The following is a 17,241-nucleotide window of genomic DNA, read 5'->3' as shown; positions in this document are numbered from 1 at the left end:
TTTTTTCTGAATTATTATTAAAAACTTCTGCCAAGTACTATCAGTGTGTGTATGTGTCGGGGCGGGGCGGGGGGGGCGGAGGGTAGCACACCAAGCCTGAAGCACAGTTGGACCAGCCTTTAAAAACTATCAACTTGAATGAAGCAGGAATGTCTTGCACTTCTTCAATTTTCTACATTTAACAAGAGACAGTTGCTCTCAGAGAAAGTCATGTCTGATTCCACAGAGTGTTGTGCAACCTTGCTCAGTATTCAGTAAGACAGCACATAATTAAAATTCCTTTGAAAATGGTTGCCCAATGATTGACATTTGTTCCAAAATACATCATAATAGTAAATGCTTAAACTGTTATTCCAGTGAAGTGGTGTTTTTTTCTTAATGGAAGGAAAATAAAAAAAATTTTTTTTGCAAGGGTGATTGAGCTTTTTTAAAACATTGAAGGAATCTGGTGCATTTATGGCCAGTTTTTCTCTCAAAGAGCTGGCAGTCCTGCAGGGGAGACCAGAGTAAATTGAGAAGAGCAAAAGAAAGCAATATGCAGAATATAAGTGAGTTGCCTAATTGAGACTAGAATGCTCTTGATTTTCCAGAGAGGAGGAGATAACGAAGACCTGTTTCCCTTCTAATACGTTGTCATAACTGTCCCTTCAAACACAACCGACCTTCAGTATTCCTTTGAAGCAATCTGATGTGCCTGCTTCCCCAGGACGAATGCTGCTCAGCGCTAGAAATCTCTGTATGCCATGGCTCCCTGGAGTTCTTCCTGTCTGGTGTCTCTCTGTGCTCCAGTTTCCATTTCTGCATGGAAATCCTAGATTCTAGACAGATGCTTTTGTCTGTGTTTTCAGAAGGAAAGGACCACTATGATGCACCCCACAACTAGGAAGGCTGTACCTTTAAGACCTTCTTGGATGCCCCAGTTTATGAATACCACAACAGCAATCATGATTAGAGAAGTCTGCCACCGAGCCAGGATTTGAATGCTAAGCATTGTTGAGCTCACCCAAACATCAACCTTACAAAGCCTCAGCAAACTTAGAGTTGACTACATGTCAGAGGATTTCGAGTTGTTCTTAAAGAGTCACACCTCAGGTGTTAAATCCATGAATGCCAAGGGGCTATGATAACATCATACTGTTTGTTTGACTTCTGAGTGGTGAATGCATGCATCATGTAGGAATAAGTATAATATGTGAGTGGCCCATAGAAATCAGAACTTTCCACCATTATGTTTGGTCATAGTATAAATCCCTCAGTTCTAGAAAAATACTTCAATGTATATTAGTTTTGTTTTCCACATTTGGGGGGAGGTGAGTACTTTATTTGATATCAGTAGGAGGTCTCAGCAGTCTTATAGTCTATTTATTCATGTTAAAGATGAGGAAACTGAGGCTGAGAACAGTGAAATGGTTTGCCCAAGGATTACGTAGAGGACTTACTGTAATCTTATGATTTGAACAACAGTCTTCTGACTAGAATTCCAGTGTACTTGGTACTATGCCATTCTGAACCCTTTAAATAAAACTAAAATGCAAAGACTGTTCTTGATACATAGACTTTCAGGTGGAAGAGTTGGCGATAATCACAGATAAAGAAACCTGTCTTATCTGGATAGGTCATGAGCTCATTAGGAAGAAGAATGAAGATGGGAGAAAGGAGAAGTAGGAGGAAAGAAAGAGCAGAAACTCAAGTAATCATGGGAAAAGACTGGAACAGGGCAAATACCAGACATTTTCAAGATTAGAAGAAATCTGAATCAAGTTACAAAATCAAAAGATTTCTTCAGGCAGAGCAAGGGTTTATGTGTGTAAAGGGAATAAAGTAGAGATACTGTATTATTAATGCCTGTGAAGGAATCTGTAGGGGCAGAAGAGAAGCAGGGCCCTAATAGATAAAGGCTAGAAACACCAAACCATTCCAGTAAGGTTCTGAATATTAAATAGGTTCTGAATATTCCCTTCCAAAAATATGTAAGGAAGAGAGGGAAGGAAAAAGATAATGGTTTAGAGGGATGTCTCATATATTATTTACTGAGATAGGAGGGAAAGTCAAATTCAATAAAGTAGAGATTGACTTATCAAACAAAGTCTGGCAAGGGGATTAGTAAAATAAATACAGCTTTCAGTGAAATTATGCCCTAGCCCTTATTTTTAAAGCCATGCTTCAGAAAGTTTGTATCCATGAGAAATACGGATAATTTTTATCAAATGGCGAGAACAGACACTAGTAATGGCGAATTTTTATGTTTTTAGATTATCATTTAGTATTTATGTTTTTAAGATTAGCCGCTGAGGGGGTGCTTATTTGCTTTTGGCACTTAATGACTGTTTAGGATATGGAGCCATCAACTGGGTCCCTTGTTATGACCATAGAAAATGTTATGACCTCCAGTCAGTGATTACTTTTGAAGGAATGGGAAAAGTGGTATTACATACTATATCTATATTTTACTATAAGCATAGTATAGTAAATATTTTAAAGGAAAAATACAGACCTTAAAAGCACAAAATGTAAAGAAGTTAATGTAAGGAAATGCCTACTTTCTCATTGATAATAATCATGTGGTTATTTTTTGATTATTTATATAATTATAATGACAAGTTATTTTCACCAACTTGTAACCGCTGTCAATTTCTTGTAAGACAACTATGATTTGTAAGTATTGGTTAGAATGATCTTTGAATTTAACCAAACCGGAAACAAAACGAAACAAAACACAACACAACGCAACGTGTTTTGGCTTTGGTGGGAAAATTAGGGCTCTAGGATTTGAAGCAAAGTGACCTCTGGAACCCTCACATGGCTTTTCTCATCTGCAAATTGTTTCTCAGCGCCAAGTGAAAGCATCTGCCTTCCATTGCACCAGACTTGTCTTCCCTCTTCTTATTTCACTTTCCTGTTTCATGAAGTAGAGACAGTTTACCGTCATGACCCTTTTACAATTAGAAAAGGCATTGCTCCAGCAATTTTCTTTTTAAAAATTTCAGCTCAGTTTTGCTTCTCTCTGCTCTCTGACCAGATATTTGCCTTTAGATTCATACAGCTGCTTTTCTCCACTCCATCTCAAACTTAGAGTGATGTCATCATCCAGTGGTTTAAAGATTTTTTTGTTTGTTTTGGGTATCAAGTATTTTAGGATGACACTTTTTCAAAACTGAGTTCCAAAAAAGCTCATAGGCTTATGATATTTTCGACCAACTATTAAGTGGAATTGAAGATTCTGCCTTTAGGTTTATAGTGATTTCATCTTAATCATTGAATGGCTTATATTAGTGGTATTTGCATGGAAGGTGGCTTGTAAGCCTTGACCATGTGTTTTTAAAAGGAAGGCAGGAGTTCAACTCTAAGATATGCAGCGTGTCAGAGGTAGAGGGTTTACATATGCCTCTTGTTTTAATTCTAGTGAAAAACGGCCCCACTCTACAGACTTCCAGCTCACTTTAGGTAAATTGGAAACCTATAAATGTATGAACTGTTTAAAGAAGGTATGGAGTGGAACTTTAGATTTGAAGAGGAAAAAGGTGGATCAGCAGCATGATTGTCTATATAATTTGGGGGCCTAGTGCAAAATGAAAATGTAGGGCTCTTTGTCCAAAAATTAAAAGGCTCAAGGCAATGATAAAGCATTCAATCAAACATAGGGCTCTTCTGAGCATGGTCACACCTATAAAGCCTGCCCTGGTCAGAAGTTGAGATGGGGGTGGGGTGCCCAGTGGCTCAGTTGGTAGAGCTTGTGACTCTTAATCTCAGGGTTGTGAATTGGAGCCCCATGTTGGATTTAGAGATTAGTTCATAAAAAAAGAAGTTGGGATGGGAGTAAGAAGAAAAAGGAATGATCTGTTTTTTTCCAGGATGTTTCCCTCTCTGTATCTTTTCCACTTTTACCTGGGTACTCATCAGATGTGACCATCTCTTAAGTGGCTACCATTGGACCAGTTAGCTAAGACACTGACACTTTAACTCTAATCCGCGGGGGAAAGGGCAGGAGAGGGAGGTCTCATTCTACCAGTGATGGTTGGGTGGAGGGTGAGGGTTGAAGTTCTGCTGAAGTGGCCTAGGAGAGAAAGCACAAACTTAGGAACTCTATGACTTTCTACCAGTGTATTAGATGCATTGTATCTAATTTTTCATTGCCGTAAAATGGTGAAGTCTATCTTACAGGGTTATTATATGGAGTAGAGATAATGCAAAAAATCCTAGCACTGTGGCTGGTGTGCAACGGGAGCTCAATATATGTTGCATATATGGTCTTTTTTTTTTTTTTTTAATGAGTGAGGAGATATACTGAGGATGGGTGAAAAGACCTCAAGTCTCAGATGGGGTGAAGGATCTCAAAATGCTTGGAGAGCCTCCTAGGAGCTGGCTGCCTCTCTGCTTCCATCCTCAGTTACCCAGTGCTTTGTAATGGTTTAAAACCCAGAATTGCATCTGGGAAACAATCTGTGGGAAGTCAGTACACAGTAGAGTTCAGTCTCCGACACTGAAAATCTGCCAACTCTCACCCACACTCTAACGATGAGAAAGCAGCTGTGGGCAGCAGTGGAGTGAAAGCCATGGGGTCACTGGGATACATTACGCTTACAGATGTTCTATTGTTCACCCTGAGATTTTGTAGTTTGCCTGTTTTGTCCATTTAGGTTTCCATGATATGCAAAGGATACAGCCAAAGCCATTTTATGTAGCTTTTCCACTTTGTTTTGATTTATTATTTGTTGTTTACAGTATTATCTCCAATAACAATGATGGAATTTCCTTCCCTACTTATCTGGCCTGTTTCCATTTTGCTTGTTTATTTTAATTTCCTTTTTTTGGACTGAAACCTCCACATGACTTTCCTTTGTTTATTTCCTTGCATGTATGTGTCAGCATCATTTATTAGCATATCCTCTCAGATGAACTTTGTTCATTAATTACAAAGCTTTTGTTTCCTGGTTCCTAGTAGGTTTGTATTCAGTGCTCCGTGTTTCCACGTTATTACACGATGGTTTTGGTTAGCAGTTTCCTCATCACTCCTCTCTGCAAGCAGATGGCTTGCTTTCCATGGCTTCCAGGTGGAGCATGTGAGGCAGAGAAGTAGTCTACTGCAGAAGATGCTTTTCTCAAATCCTTGGTCAATCAACCCTACTCGTCTTATCAAGGCCGATTTCTGTTTACTTTTATTTGGACAGTAGGTTATGTGAGCATAAGACCTGCTTTTTGCAGACATGCTTAATTCCTTGAAGACATTTCCATGAAAACTAGTCTGTCGTTAACTAATGAGCAATTTCAGCTTGCACTATCAGCTGCTCGGGGATGCATGATGAACGTTAGACGTGGCTCTTCCTTATGAAGAGCATACAGCCCACTAAATCCATAAAAAAGTGAAAGAAAAGAGGCCATTTGACTTTCACATCTGTTATTTGAATATATTGGATCTGTTGTCTCATTTTCTCTGGATTCTCATGATTTACTGAATTAGCGAATTCATCAAACATCTGTCTAGTATTTATATATGACACCATCTCTGGTGTCAAGATGCTTAAAAGACCAAAAGGTAGAAATAGAGTTGAAAGCAAAGAAATATAATAAAGTGTAACAGGAGGCACAATAGAAATCTGTCCCAAGTATATAGGGAGACTAACCAAGGAGGAAAGGTCTTTATTCTCTTGGAGCAGGGGTGGGAGGAGATGTCACAAACAAAGGCTAAGGGTACTAGATATATTTGAGATCCATACATATCTTCAAATGGCTGGAACAGTGGCTGAGGATGCAGCTGAGTGTGGCGGAAGAAGGGAAGTGGGGAAGCCAGACATAAAGTTCTGTGGTTGCCATTGTAAGGAGTTGGGATTTTATTCTCTAGGAAAAGTTTTAGGTGGGTGGAACATCCTTATCAGATACACTTAAAAAAAAAAAAAAAAAGGATCCTGAGAAGGATAGATTCAGTGGGACTTGAATGGAGGCAAGGCGATTCCTTAGGACAGGATGGCACGCAGCAGGCATGATGTGATTCCAAACAAGCCAGTGGTGGGTGGAAAGAGGTCAAGGAAGTTAGGCTTTATAGAATTGGTGTCAATTTTTTTTTTTTTTAAATTTTTTTTTTTTTCAACGTTTTTTATTTATTTTTGGGACAGAGAGAGACAGAGCATGAACGGGGGAGGGGCAGAGAGAGAGGGAGACACAGAATCGGAAACAGGCTCCAGGCTCCGAGCCATCAGCCCGGAGCCTGACGCGGGGCTCGAACTCACGGACCGCGAGATCGTGACCTGGCTGAAGTCGGACGCTTAACCGACTGCGCCACCCAGGCGCCCCTTTTTTTTTTTTTTTTTTTTTAAATTTTTTTTTTCAACGTTTTTTATTTATTTTTGGGACAGAGAGAGACAGAGCATGAACGGGGGAGGGGCAGAGAGAGAGGGAGACACAGAATCGGAATAGAATTGGTGTCAATTTTAAAATATTGTCTTTACAGCAACTGCTGATGAAACTGAGGCTCAGGAAGGTGATGTAGTCAATAAATATTGAGGAGAATACTTCTCCGTGCTTCCACTGCAGTTGGAAAAGATGATGATTATGGCATTTATCACACTATGATGTAAGACACCATATTGTGATTACTTGTTTATAGCTTCTTCTGCCCTGAAACATTAAGCTTCTTAAGGTTCAGAGCAAAACTACCAAATTACTTGTGTATGCCTAGCACGGAGCCTCGTATCAACAAGTACTCAGTAGATGTTTGAAGAGGAAAAGTTCTGACACCAGAGTCTCTTCCACGTGCAATACATGACATGGAAACACAAAGACTCCACTCAGGCTTGTCTTACACCTGCCCATTTCCATCCCCCATCCTGAGGGGGCCAGAGCAAAGTGACAAATAGGTTTACTGGGCAGATGAAGCTTTGTACTTTTCTCTAAAATTTCTATCACTTCATCCTTTCTCAAAAAGCATCCCTCCCCCAAGAAGCCTGCTTTAAAATAGCAATAATGAATATTTAAAATATGAAAGTGGCCGTAAAAGTTGATGCCTATTGTGACACTGTCTTCTGTGGTCTCGCTATCCACAAATCAAGCAGGATAATTTGCCTTCGTATCTTTCTTTTATGGTAATTAATGCTTTAACCTGGATCACACTTTATTCTTCCACACAGGTCCGTAATGCCTCCTGCCTGGCTCTTTCAAGATGGAGGAGAAACCGGTGGGAGAGCCTACTCAAGTGGTGTCTAAATTCAAACTTTCCACCAAGGGAGAGAGTGCAGGACACTGGCTGGTGGAGGACCATGCGCGGATATGGGAAGTTCTAAAGACAGAGGAGGTAAGGCAACTCTAAATGACTCAATTGGTACAACGGTGGATTTTCTTAGACTTGAGACTCTAATTCTTCATGTAGTCAACACCACAGGCCAGTTTGGCAAAGTTTTATTCAGGGGCAATTGGCACACTGATGCCCAGTGAACGGTAGGTCAGGAGTGTGTCTCTTGGACATTAATAACTCCACAGTGATTTAGCCAAAACATGGCCCTGACAGGGCTTCAAATACCCAAGTAGACATTTTCCTTGTAGAATCCCACCAATCATAAATTGGAAATCAAATCATAGTGAGAAAGTTAATTCCTAAGGATCAATCATCATGTGTGGAATCATATCAATTCATTGTTTGGCAGCATGAGGCTAAGTGTATCAGTTAAGGCTCTCTGGTTGCAGGCAACAGAAATTAACTCTAATTTAAGGAAAATGAGAAATTATTGGAAGGTATTGGGAGGCTCAAAGAATTGATGAGAGGTTGATGTAAACTAGACTTGGAGCTGTGCCTGTATGGTTCAGTCAGTTGAGCATCCAACTCTTGATTTCAGCTCAGGTTATGATCTCACAATTCATGAGATCAAGCCCCATGTCAGGTTCTGTGTTGACTGTGTCGAGCCTGCTTGGGATTCTCTCTGTTTCCTCCTCTCTCTACCCCTCCCCCTGCTGACATGTGCTGTCTCTCTCTCAACATAAATAAATAAATAAACTTTAATAAAATCAATTAAAATAAAATAAGGAAAGAAAACATGAAAGAAAGAAAGAGAAGAAGGAGGAAAGAAAGAAAGAAAGAAAGAAAGAAAGAAAGAAAGAAAGAAAGAAAGAAAGAAAGAAAGAAAGAAAAGGAAGGAAGGAAGGAAGGAAGGAAGGAAGGAAGGAAGGAAGGAAGGAAGGAAGGAAGGGAGGAAACTAGGCTTGGAAAGAAGATAGGAGCCAAGTCAGCAAGAGCTGCTCAGGGTACTATTCCTGGTATAAATTCCAGTCTTTTCCCCACCCCCTCTTTATTCTTACAACTGCCAAGCTTAGTCACATGTCTTTTTCCTGGTTATTATGTAAAGGAGAAAAGAAACTTCCATGAGAAATCATTATAGCAAGTCCTCATGGCACTTGTGTGTTTGGAATCCACATCTTTAATATCCATATGTTGTGGCAGTTCTAATTTAAGAAAGTAACAGAACAACTACAGTCTTAAGCATGTGAATACTGCCCAAGCAAATGTAAACCCTGTCTGTAGGGATAGCTGCCCAAAAGTTTTGTGTTTTTTTTTTAAGGAATAAAACTCCCCAGAGAGCAGTTGAAGTCTCTACATATCCCACCCAATAAGACCAAGACAATGGTCAGATAAATGAGGTGCTGAGGGCACAAAACTTAAGGAAGCACTCACTCTTAGGTTTGTGTCCTGCACTTGCGCAAACTTGAAAATTGATGCGTCTATATATTTTGACGTGCCTTGCTTGCCTCACCCTAAGGCTGGCTCTGCCCCCCAATTTTATCCTTCTCCCCCTTTCCCCAAGGTAATCCCTCTCCTGAATTAAGCTTTCATCATTCTTATGCATATTTCAATATATATAATATATACCTGTTATCCACATATCCAATATGTAGTATTGATTTATATCTTTTAAGTTTTGTATAAGATTTATATTATGTATCTACTTTTATAGCTTGCTTTTTTTTTAAAACTTAATATTTGGTGTCTGTCTTACCTGTTTTCTGTGCTTGATATATGTATTTCTAACTTATTCACATTTTACTGCTTTTTATTTTCTATTGATTGAATCAAGTTTGTTTATTCTCTTATTAATCTTTAGGATTTTTTTTCAATACAAGGTTGTAGAATACATTTATTTAGCATAGATATTTGCAAGTGGCCTGCTGGATTATAAAGTATGAAAATATTCAGTTTTATTAGTTATTATCAGATTGATTTCTAAGACGAGGACATGAGTTTATATCCCCACTAGCAGCATATGAGAATTCCCCTTGCTCCATATTCTCACCAGTTACTGATATTATCAGACCTTTAAATATTGGCTGATCTGATTGTTTTGAAATGGGATCTTCTTGTTTTAATATGAATTTTTCCATGCGGATAATTAATTATCCTAGTACCATTTTTGAACATCCATAATTTCTTCTTTAGTTTGCAATGTTCTCATGTATCCTGTTTCTTTACATTCTCTCTCTGCTGATGTGATACTGCCTCAGCCTTTTAGCTTTAAAGGAAACATGGATATCTAATAGGACATGTCCCTCCACTGAATTATTGCTCTTCAAAATTGTGTTGGCTGTTTTTGGAACTTCTATTTTCAATATGAATTTAGGATGAGCTTGTCAAATTCTGAGAATATAAAGAAAAAGCAAAGTCTGCTGGGAACCCAATTGGGATTGAAATAAGTTTGTTGATTAATTTAGGAGTATCAACATTTTATATTTAGTGAATATCTTGTCTAATTATCAGCTTTAAAGGGCATGTTTCAATATTTCACTCTGACTCTTCCACTCTTCCAGTATTTTATCCTATACCACTTTGCTGTAAGATTTTCATAACTAATATTAAGGGAGTTTTTTTCTTTTCCTTTCTTTTTTTGCTAAATGTTAATTTATTTACATTGTAATATTTGATATCTACAAAATAATATACATGTAAGTTATAGAGTATGATATTAAAACAAACACTTGTGAGGTCACAACTAACTCGTATGTGGATTTTTCCAATACTGTCCCCTTGATTCCTTTCCCTGCAAAGATAACTATTTTCTTGAAATCTATGTTTGATTGTTCTTTAGCTATTTAAATGTTTTTATTGAATATATATGTATCTCCAAATAATATTGTTTAGTTATGTAAGCTAGTTATATAGTGTTATATATATGATATAGATCTGACTTCTTTGGTGACTCGCTTCTGTCACTCACATGTTTCTAAGATTTTAGTAGTAATTCATTAATTTTCACTGTTGAATAATATTCCATTATGTGGTTATACAATGGGTTATTTATTCACAGTTACATTCATGGACATTTTAATTATTTAGTTTTTTGGCATTATGAACAATTTGCTATGAAGATCCTTATACATGTCTGTTCCATGGTATAAGAGTACCCTATGTGTAAGAATCTTTCTAGGTTATTATCTATTAGGTGAATTTTGTAGTTGGGTATGTGCAAGTTCTGTTTTGCAAGTTATTGCCATATTGCTTTCAAATAAGTACCAATTTACACTCCCACCAGCAGTGTATAACATTTATCTTATTCTACATCCTTGCCAACTTCTACAATTGTCAGATTTCTTAATTTTTTCAATCTAGTTGTTATAAAATAGAATCTCATTCTTTTACTCATCAATTCTTGATATATCTCAACTCCATCTTAGATAATTTTTCTTTTTCCTCTCTCTTTTTTTTTAGAGTTTACTTTTCTGAGAATCTAACTATAGCAAAAGTCTTTCTTTTCTTTTTTCTTTTTGTCTGAAGATGCCTTTATTTGGAGTCTACTCTTAGAATGCAAGTTTAGGTGGGTATAGAATTCTAGGTTACTTTCTTTAAGTACATTACAAATAATCCATTGTCCTCTGCCTTCCATTGTTTCTGTTGCAAACTAGCTAAAAGTCTAATTTTTATTCCTTTGGATATAATGTCTTTTATAGCTATCTAAATCTTCTCCACATTTTTGCTATTTTGTAGTTTCATTCTTCTGTGTTGAGGTGAGAATTTCTTTTTATTTAACTTCTTGGAATTCATAGGGCTTCCCAAATATGTGGAGTGTTATCTTTCATCAGTCTGAAAAGATCTCTGTAATTTTCTTTTCAAATAAACAATTGTTTTTGCTTCATTCTACTTCTGTAACTCCAAGATTTATGTTTGTTTTTCTCATTCTTTGCTTATGGCCCTTAACCTCTCTCTTAGAGTTGCTATCTTTTTTTTCTCTCTGTGTGGTATTCTGATTAATTTTAAATTCTTTTAATGCACTAATTCTTTTTTCAGTTGTATCTAATTTGCTCTTTAACTCAAACACTGAATTTTAAATTTCAATTATTCTGTTTTTTACTTCTAGAAGTTCTGTTCTGTTCTTTTAAAATTTTCTAGTAATTTTTTTTAGTGTCTTGCTTTCTATTCATATTTTTTATTTTTAAAGACTGTTTGTCAAGAACTGTAAAGGCTATGAAATTGTATGGTATTTGCAAGTTAGCTTGCCAATGTTGTGTAGATACTGAAAAAAGACACGAGACTCTTGTCTCGGAGACAAAAGACTATTATGCACAGAAGAAACAGTAGCCAGAATGTCAACATGTTTGTTTTGGTTCCTTATGTTGCAGTTCCTGCAGGGCCTATGTAACTGCCTCTCTAGGAAAAGATCACTGACTTTGGGAAACTTTCCAGTTTATAGTAGATAGTGAATAAGCCTGCAGTTTCTCCTGGGGGGGAGATATTACCTTATCCTTTAAGGTTGACAGTAGGCTGCAAACACAGGCCTGAAAAATGGTCTGGTAAAGATCAGCCAGGCCTTGATCTTTTGGCATACAAAGCAAGCCAGGAAGAAATGAGAGACTCATGGAGGAGTGTTTCTTAACAATATTAAATATAATAAAAATAATATTAAATATAATATTCTGAGTTGGCAATGCTGATAAATGTGGGTCTTGTTATGCTATGTGTTCTTTCTGTTGGCTTTTGCACATGATGTTTTGTTTCTTTGTGGGTCTTATGGTTTTCAACTGTGGATTCATTTTTCTTGGAATGAAGGGAATTTTCTCTATAGAGAATTTACATTTACTTCTGGGAACACTACCAACCAGAAGTCACTTTAAAGTAAATTCTTAGCTTGAGGTTTTTCAGACTACTCCATGTGAATACAGGATGGAAGCCTGTGGATGAGTATATTTGTGGTATTAGTTCCAAGGGGAAATGATTCCCTCCTCCCCAACCCACCCCTGCCCCTATTCATATTTTAAGATAAGTAATTTTCCTGGTGCTGTCATGGAGGGCATGTCTTTCTTAGTTCACCTTAATGTGGAGGGAATCACATTTTGGGGTCCTAGTTTTATGCAGTGGAATTTCCTGTAGATTCTCTCTCTTGAGCCAGCCCTGGATTTTGTCTGTTAGTCTGTGTGTTGTTTAAAGTAATAAAACCTGTATTAGTTAGAGGAACACTAATGCTGTATCAAACACAGTCAAAATTTTAAGTGGCTTCACACAATAAAAGTTTATTTCTTAATCACATAATAGACCAATACTTGAGTTCATTCTTAAAGGAAAAGCATAAATTATCCCAGCAAATGGGATTTTAGAAGAATGGGAGAAAATATTCCTGGAAGACAGAAAAGTGTGTAAAAGGCAGTATTAGAGAGAACGTACTGCAGTTTGGAGCATTTGTAGCACAAAAGGGATGGCAAGAGATGAAACTGAGAGGGACCAAGTAATGAAAAGTCTTATGTGCTCTTAGAAATTCAGAAATTATCTTGTGGGCCTTGGGAAGTCAATGAAGGGTTTTAGGTGGCGCTAGTGGCATGGTTGGATTTGTTTTTTTAGGGGGTTTCTGGGTGGCTCAGTCAGTTAAGCATCTGATTTTGGCTCAGGTCATGATCTTGTGGTTTGTGAGTTTGAGCCTCACTTGGGCTCTGTGCTGACAGCTCGGAGCCTGGAGCCTGCTTCAGATTCTGTGTCTCCCCCTCTCTCTGCCCCTCCTCTGCTCATGCTCTGTCTCTCTCTGTCTCAAAAATAAATAAAAACATTAAAAAATGTTTTAAAAAAAGGATCTGTTATTTAGAAATGTTACTTTGTCAGACATGTGAAGGATGGCTCGAACACTTTGAAACCTTCTAGTTCACCTTGGTCTCTTTCTTTTTTATCTACATTGTGCTAATCTGTGCTCAATGGGGGACTTATGTGGGGTTGTTCTTTTTTCAGGATGGGGACTCTCTCACTTCAACTAAACAGTCTGTCCTTAAGATCATGTTCATTAGTTTTAATTCTACAGCGCTATAAACCCAAAGCATTGGCATACTGCTGGACACAGGTTGAAATAAAAACGTGATTAATTGATGAATCGTTTTCATAGTATTTATGTGACCATATAACCATTATTTCTCAGTAATATGGTAATATGTCGTTTCTCTAAATTGTAACATCCACCAAAATATTGCCGTCTGTGAGTACAGAGGCGATTCATTTGATTCACCATAAAATAGCACTAAGTAGTGGTGATTTTTTTTTTTTTTTGGTCGTTGCTGATTGAATTTTCATTGAGTCATCTGCCATGCCACTGGACTTATCTGTATCCAATGTTTTACATTTGTGAGAAGGCTGCCAAGATAAGCAATGTTATCTGTGGCTGTGGAACAGAGATGTTCTCTGTGTGAAATGAAACTAGTGAATGCCTGTATGGAGACTGGACATCTGACCTCTTCCTCTCTATCCAGCTCAGGAATGGGGCCCCACATTGTAACATCACATTCTTGGAGGAAGAAATAGTAATGTGTTCATCATGCATGCTTTGGAGATTAAATCACACTCATCTGAGGGACAGGAAGAGAGAGAATTAAAATACAAAAGTAGATGACAATTTGGATGAGCAGTAGGGGTGCATTGCAGTAATCTTTTTAGAGCCAGCTCTTTGTTGAGCCTAAAGGCTATGGTTCGATGACAGAATTAGGGTTCTTCTTTGGGATTCTGAATGAATTTCTTTTAAGCTCTGCCACAAATTTTAGTGTGAGGCAATGGGATAGAAATGTCCTGCTTAGGAAGTTATTAATATATAAAAATGCCTTGAAGTATTTTTGCTGGAATGAATAAAGTAGATGTATCATCAGTAGCAGGAAATGGAATTTTGAGACTGAATAATATTCAATTGGGGTTTTTAGGGGAGGGAAAATATCATTGATTGAGCACCTTCCCTGGGTCAAGAATTATATATAGTTGGCACTTTCATATCCATTAATATATTTAATTGCCACAGCCAAAGGTGTATATTTCATAAGGATTTTGAAGATTAGAGATTAAGGCATATGCTCAAAGATACATATGGTAAGTGGCAGAGTAACATTCAAACTCAAGTTTGTCTCTCTTCATTTGTATACTCTTATTTCCTCATGAAGTTGTCTACCAAAGTTGTTTATTTTTCTTTTTAATATATGAAATTTATTGTCAGATTGGTTTCCATACAACACCCAGTGCTCATCCCAAAAGATGCCCTCTTTAATGCCCATCACCCACCCTCCCCTCCCTCCCACCCCCCTTCGGCCCTCAGTTTGTTCTCAGTTACCAAAGTTGTTTAAATCAATCTGATTCTACATTTGGTTTCCTTGCCCAGACTTTAACTCATCCTGGCCAGGGCACACAGCGTCCTTAGCTCAATAAATGCTACCAGGCTTGCTTTCATAGAGCTTGGCTCTGCAATGTCTGGTGGGAGTAAACACCAACGTACACACCGAGTCATAGCTTTCTTCATTCCTCAGAGTGCTGTCCCCGTGTGTGTGCCTGGGCTTCCATCTCTGTTCTCTCGTATAATATCCCAGGGTCTCGTGGAGGCTGCACCCGGCCCTTAACCTCATCCTATTGAAATGGAGCCCTAAAACTCTGCTAAACTCTTTGTAGCTCTCATTTCTGCACAGCAGAGCTCTGCTCTACATACCCCAAGCTGTTGATTGGGGCCCAATTGTGAACAGTCCAATTGTTTGGAAGCTGGATTTTTTCACCCATTTCCTGAGCTCTTGTTGCTTCCTTGGACATTAAAACCTGTCAGAATCACATCAGTGTTTTCCTATGCCCTTGAGACACTGCTCAGCAAACAGGTTATTACCATGGGGCACACACTTTTTATCAAGGGGTCTCTCTAGCTCCAATCTACCAAGTTTGTAGCTTCTTATTTTTATCCATCGGCTCTTGTTGCCAGAGCCCCACGTTGCCCAGTGTAAGACCATTTGAGTTACGGCACATGACATTTTGAATAAGTTTCACAGTCTAAACCACGGGGTGGGGGATGGGGACATTCTGGATATCAAAACTTTCATTGTAGTTACATTTCAGTGTTGGTGTGAAAAGGTGCTTATGTATCACCTCTTCACAGAAGATATCCTTGACCCCTCTGGTCAGGGTTAGTGACCCCGCTGTGTGGTCTCACAAACCTCTGCTTATCTACCTTGTAAGACCCATCAAATGAAAGGTACTTGTATTTATATATTGCTGTCTCCCAAACTAGAATGTCAGCTCCTCAAGGCCAGAGCCTCTGTCATATTCACCTATATATGCCCAATAATATTTACAGTGTTTGGCACATAGCGGGTACTTAATAAATATTGAATACAGAAAATATACAGAGGGACTAAGAACGCGGACTCTGGAACCAGACTTGCTATGTGAACTTGTCACATTTCTTAATCTCTCTGTACTTCAATTTATTCATCTATAAAAATGATATTCTAATAAGATTGTTGTGAGAATGAATTGAATTATAATGTGTATAATGCTTAGAATAGTGCCTTCTACATAATAAGCAATAGATGTAGACTTCTATTATTGGGGAATGAATCTGTGAGGAGGGAGGAGTACAAAGTGTTACACTATATTGGCCTATCAGTTGTATAGTAGTTGCTTTTACTCTCGCTATCAGAATTTAGGAGTTCCCCGCATTTCGGAGGTCCCCACACTCCAGGAGCCTTTCTATGTGGTTAAATGACTATAGAAACTTGAACTGATGGACACAATTGCCTGACTCTAATGAGACTACCCTCACTAAAGTTCCTACAGAGTGATCCTTCAGGCAGGAAGACCCAACTGAATAGCATTGTGTTGAGATATACAAATAATTTTTGGGGTAGTGGTCAGATGTGTGTGTTTTAGAACCACTTAGCTTCCTCCCCTCTTACCCTGTGTGTGAGGTGTGCCCCTCAGGGGCAGTGGTCAAGAATCAGAGAGGACAGGCTGGGTTCTAAAGCTTGTGTTATACTGGCTGCTGATTCAAGTTGCTCAGGTGATGATTTGAGTGGTAAAGCAAACCCTTCTAAGATGATAAAATAAGACAGGATTGATATGAAGATAGCTTTCTCCTGTAAAAATCTCGTAGACACTTTGTAACCAATTTAGCCTGCTCTGTTTGGCTCCCAGTTCTAGAACAAACCCTGCGTTCACTATACCAGACATGAACATTTCTTTGCATTTTGATACAGAGAGTACAGGAAACTCTAGGTAAATTTAGGAAGGAGGGAAGGAAGGAAGGAAGGAAGGAAGGAAGGAAGGAAGGAAGGAAGGAAACCAGTTTCTTGAGGGCCTCAAAGTCTTTCATTCATGGGGCTTGCATTCATGGGGATCTTAAATCTCCAAGAAAAAGTTTGCAAAGCAGTTTTGTTTCAGGCCATTGTTTTCCACAATCTGTTCACTGTAAACTTCAGGATCTCTTTTTATTCCCTTGAAAACCCCATTGTGTCAGGAGAAGCTTGGCATGAGGCAGTAAACAGGCAGGGGATGGGGGAGAAGGGCTTACCAACTGAAATTGTTCCTATGAAAGGGAAAGGAAGTGTCTTCAGTCCTTTAATCCCATTTCCCCTTTTAGGATGCAAATACGAGGAAGAAATGACATTATTTAAATTTGTTCTTGGATTATAAATGTAGAGTGTTGGGGAGAGGTTGCATGTCTTCCCACTGCAGTGACTATTTTAAAGGCCCATCCTTTCCCAGGGGCCCAGGAGAAGAAACAGTTGAAATCCTTCACTATGAACTCTTCTTCTGTGACCTGGAATCTGAGATATTCACCTGATTTACTTAATGGAAATCCTGATCTAGGACTGTCAGGAAACTTTATAGATGAAGAAAATTTCAGTGAGGTAAAGATTGAGGGGTGGGGCATTACTGATTGTAAAAGATGAGCACCCTTTAAAGAATTTAACTCCGATGTCAGTAGCCCCAATGTCTTTACACATCGTGCTGTTCTCTCTGTTTAGAGTGCCCTTTCTTCCCCTTTCCTAGCTGGCATT

The 17,241-nt window shown here is 38.4% G+C and overlaps 1 protein-coding gene across 2 annotated transcripts in view; it reads left to right on the top strand.

The window, feature by feature from the left end:
- Positions 1 to 17,241, top strand: part of RGL1 (ral guanine nucleotide dissociation stimulator like 1) — a 257,023-nt gene that overhangs the window by 89,246 nt on the left and 150,536 nt on the right. For both annotated transcript variants that reach the window (XM_058701132.1, XM_058701131.1), the window contains exon 2: positions 7,122 to 7,285. In XM_058701132.1, the coding sequence (XP_058557115.1) occupies positions 7,154 to 7,285 (132 nt within the window). In that variant the 5' untranslated portion in view covers positions 7,122 to 7,153. The remainder of the gene's footprint in view (positions 1 to 7,121; positions 7,286 to 17,241) is intronic.

This window comes from Neofelis nebulosa, chromosome 15, assembly GCF_028018385.1.
Source record: "Neofelis nebulosa isolate mNeoNeb1 chromosome 15, mNeoNeb1.pri, whole genome shotgun sequence".
Taxonomy (NCBI): domain Eukaryota; kingdom Metazoa; phylum Chordata; class Mammalia; order Carnivora; family Felidae; genus Neofelis; species Neofelis nebulosa.
Note: the sequence above shows the minus strand (reverse complement) of the source record. Positions and strands in the feature narration are given on the sequence as shown.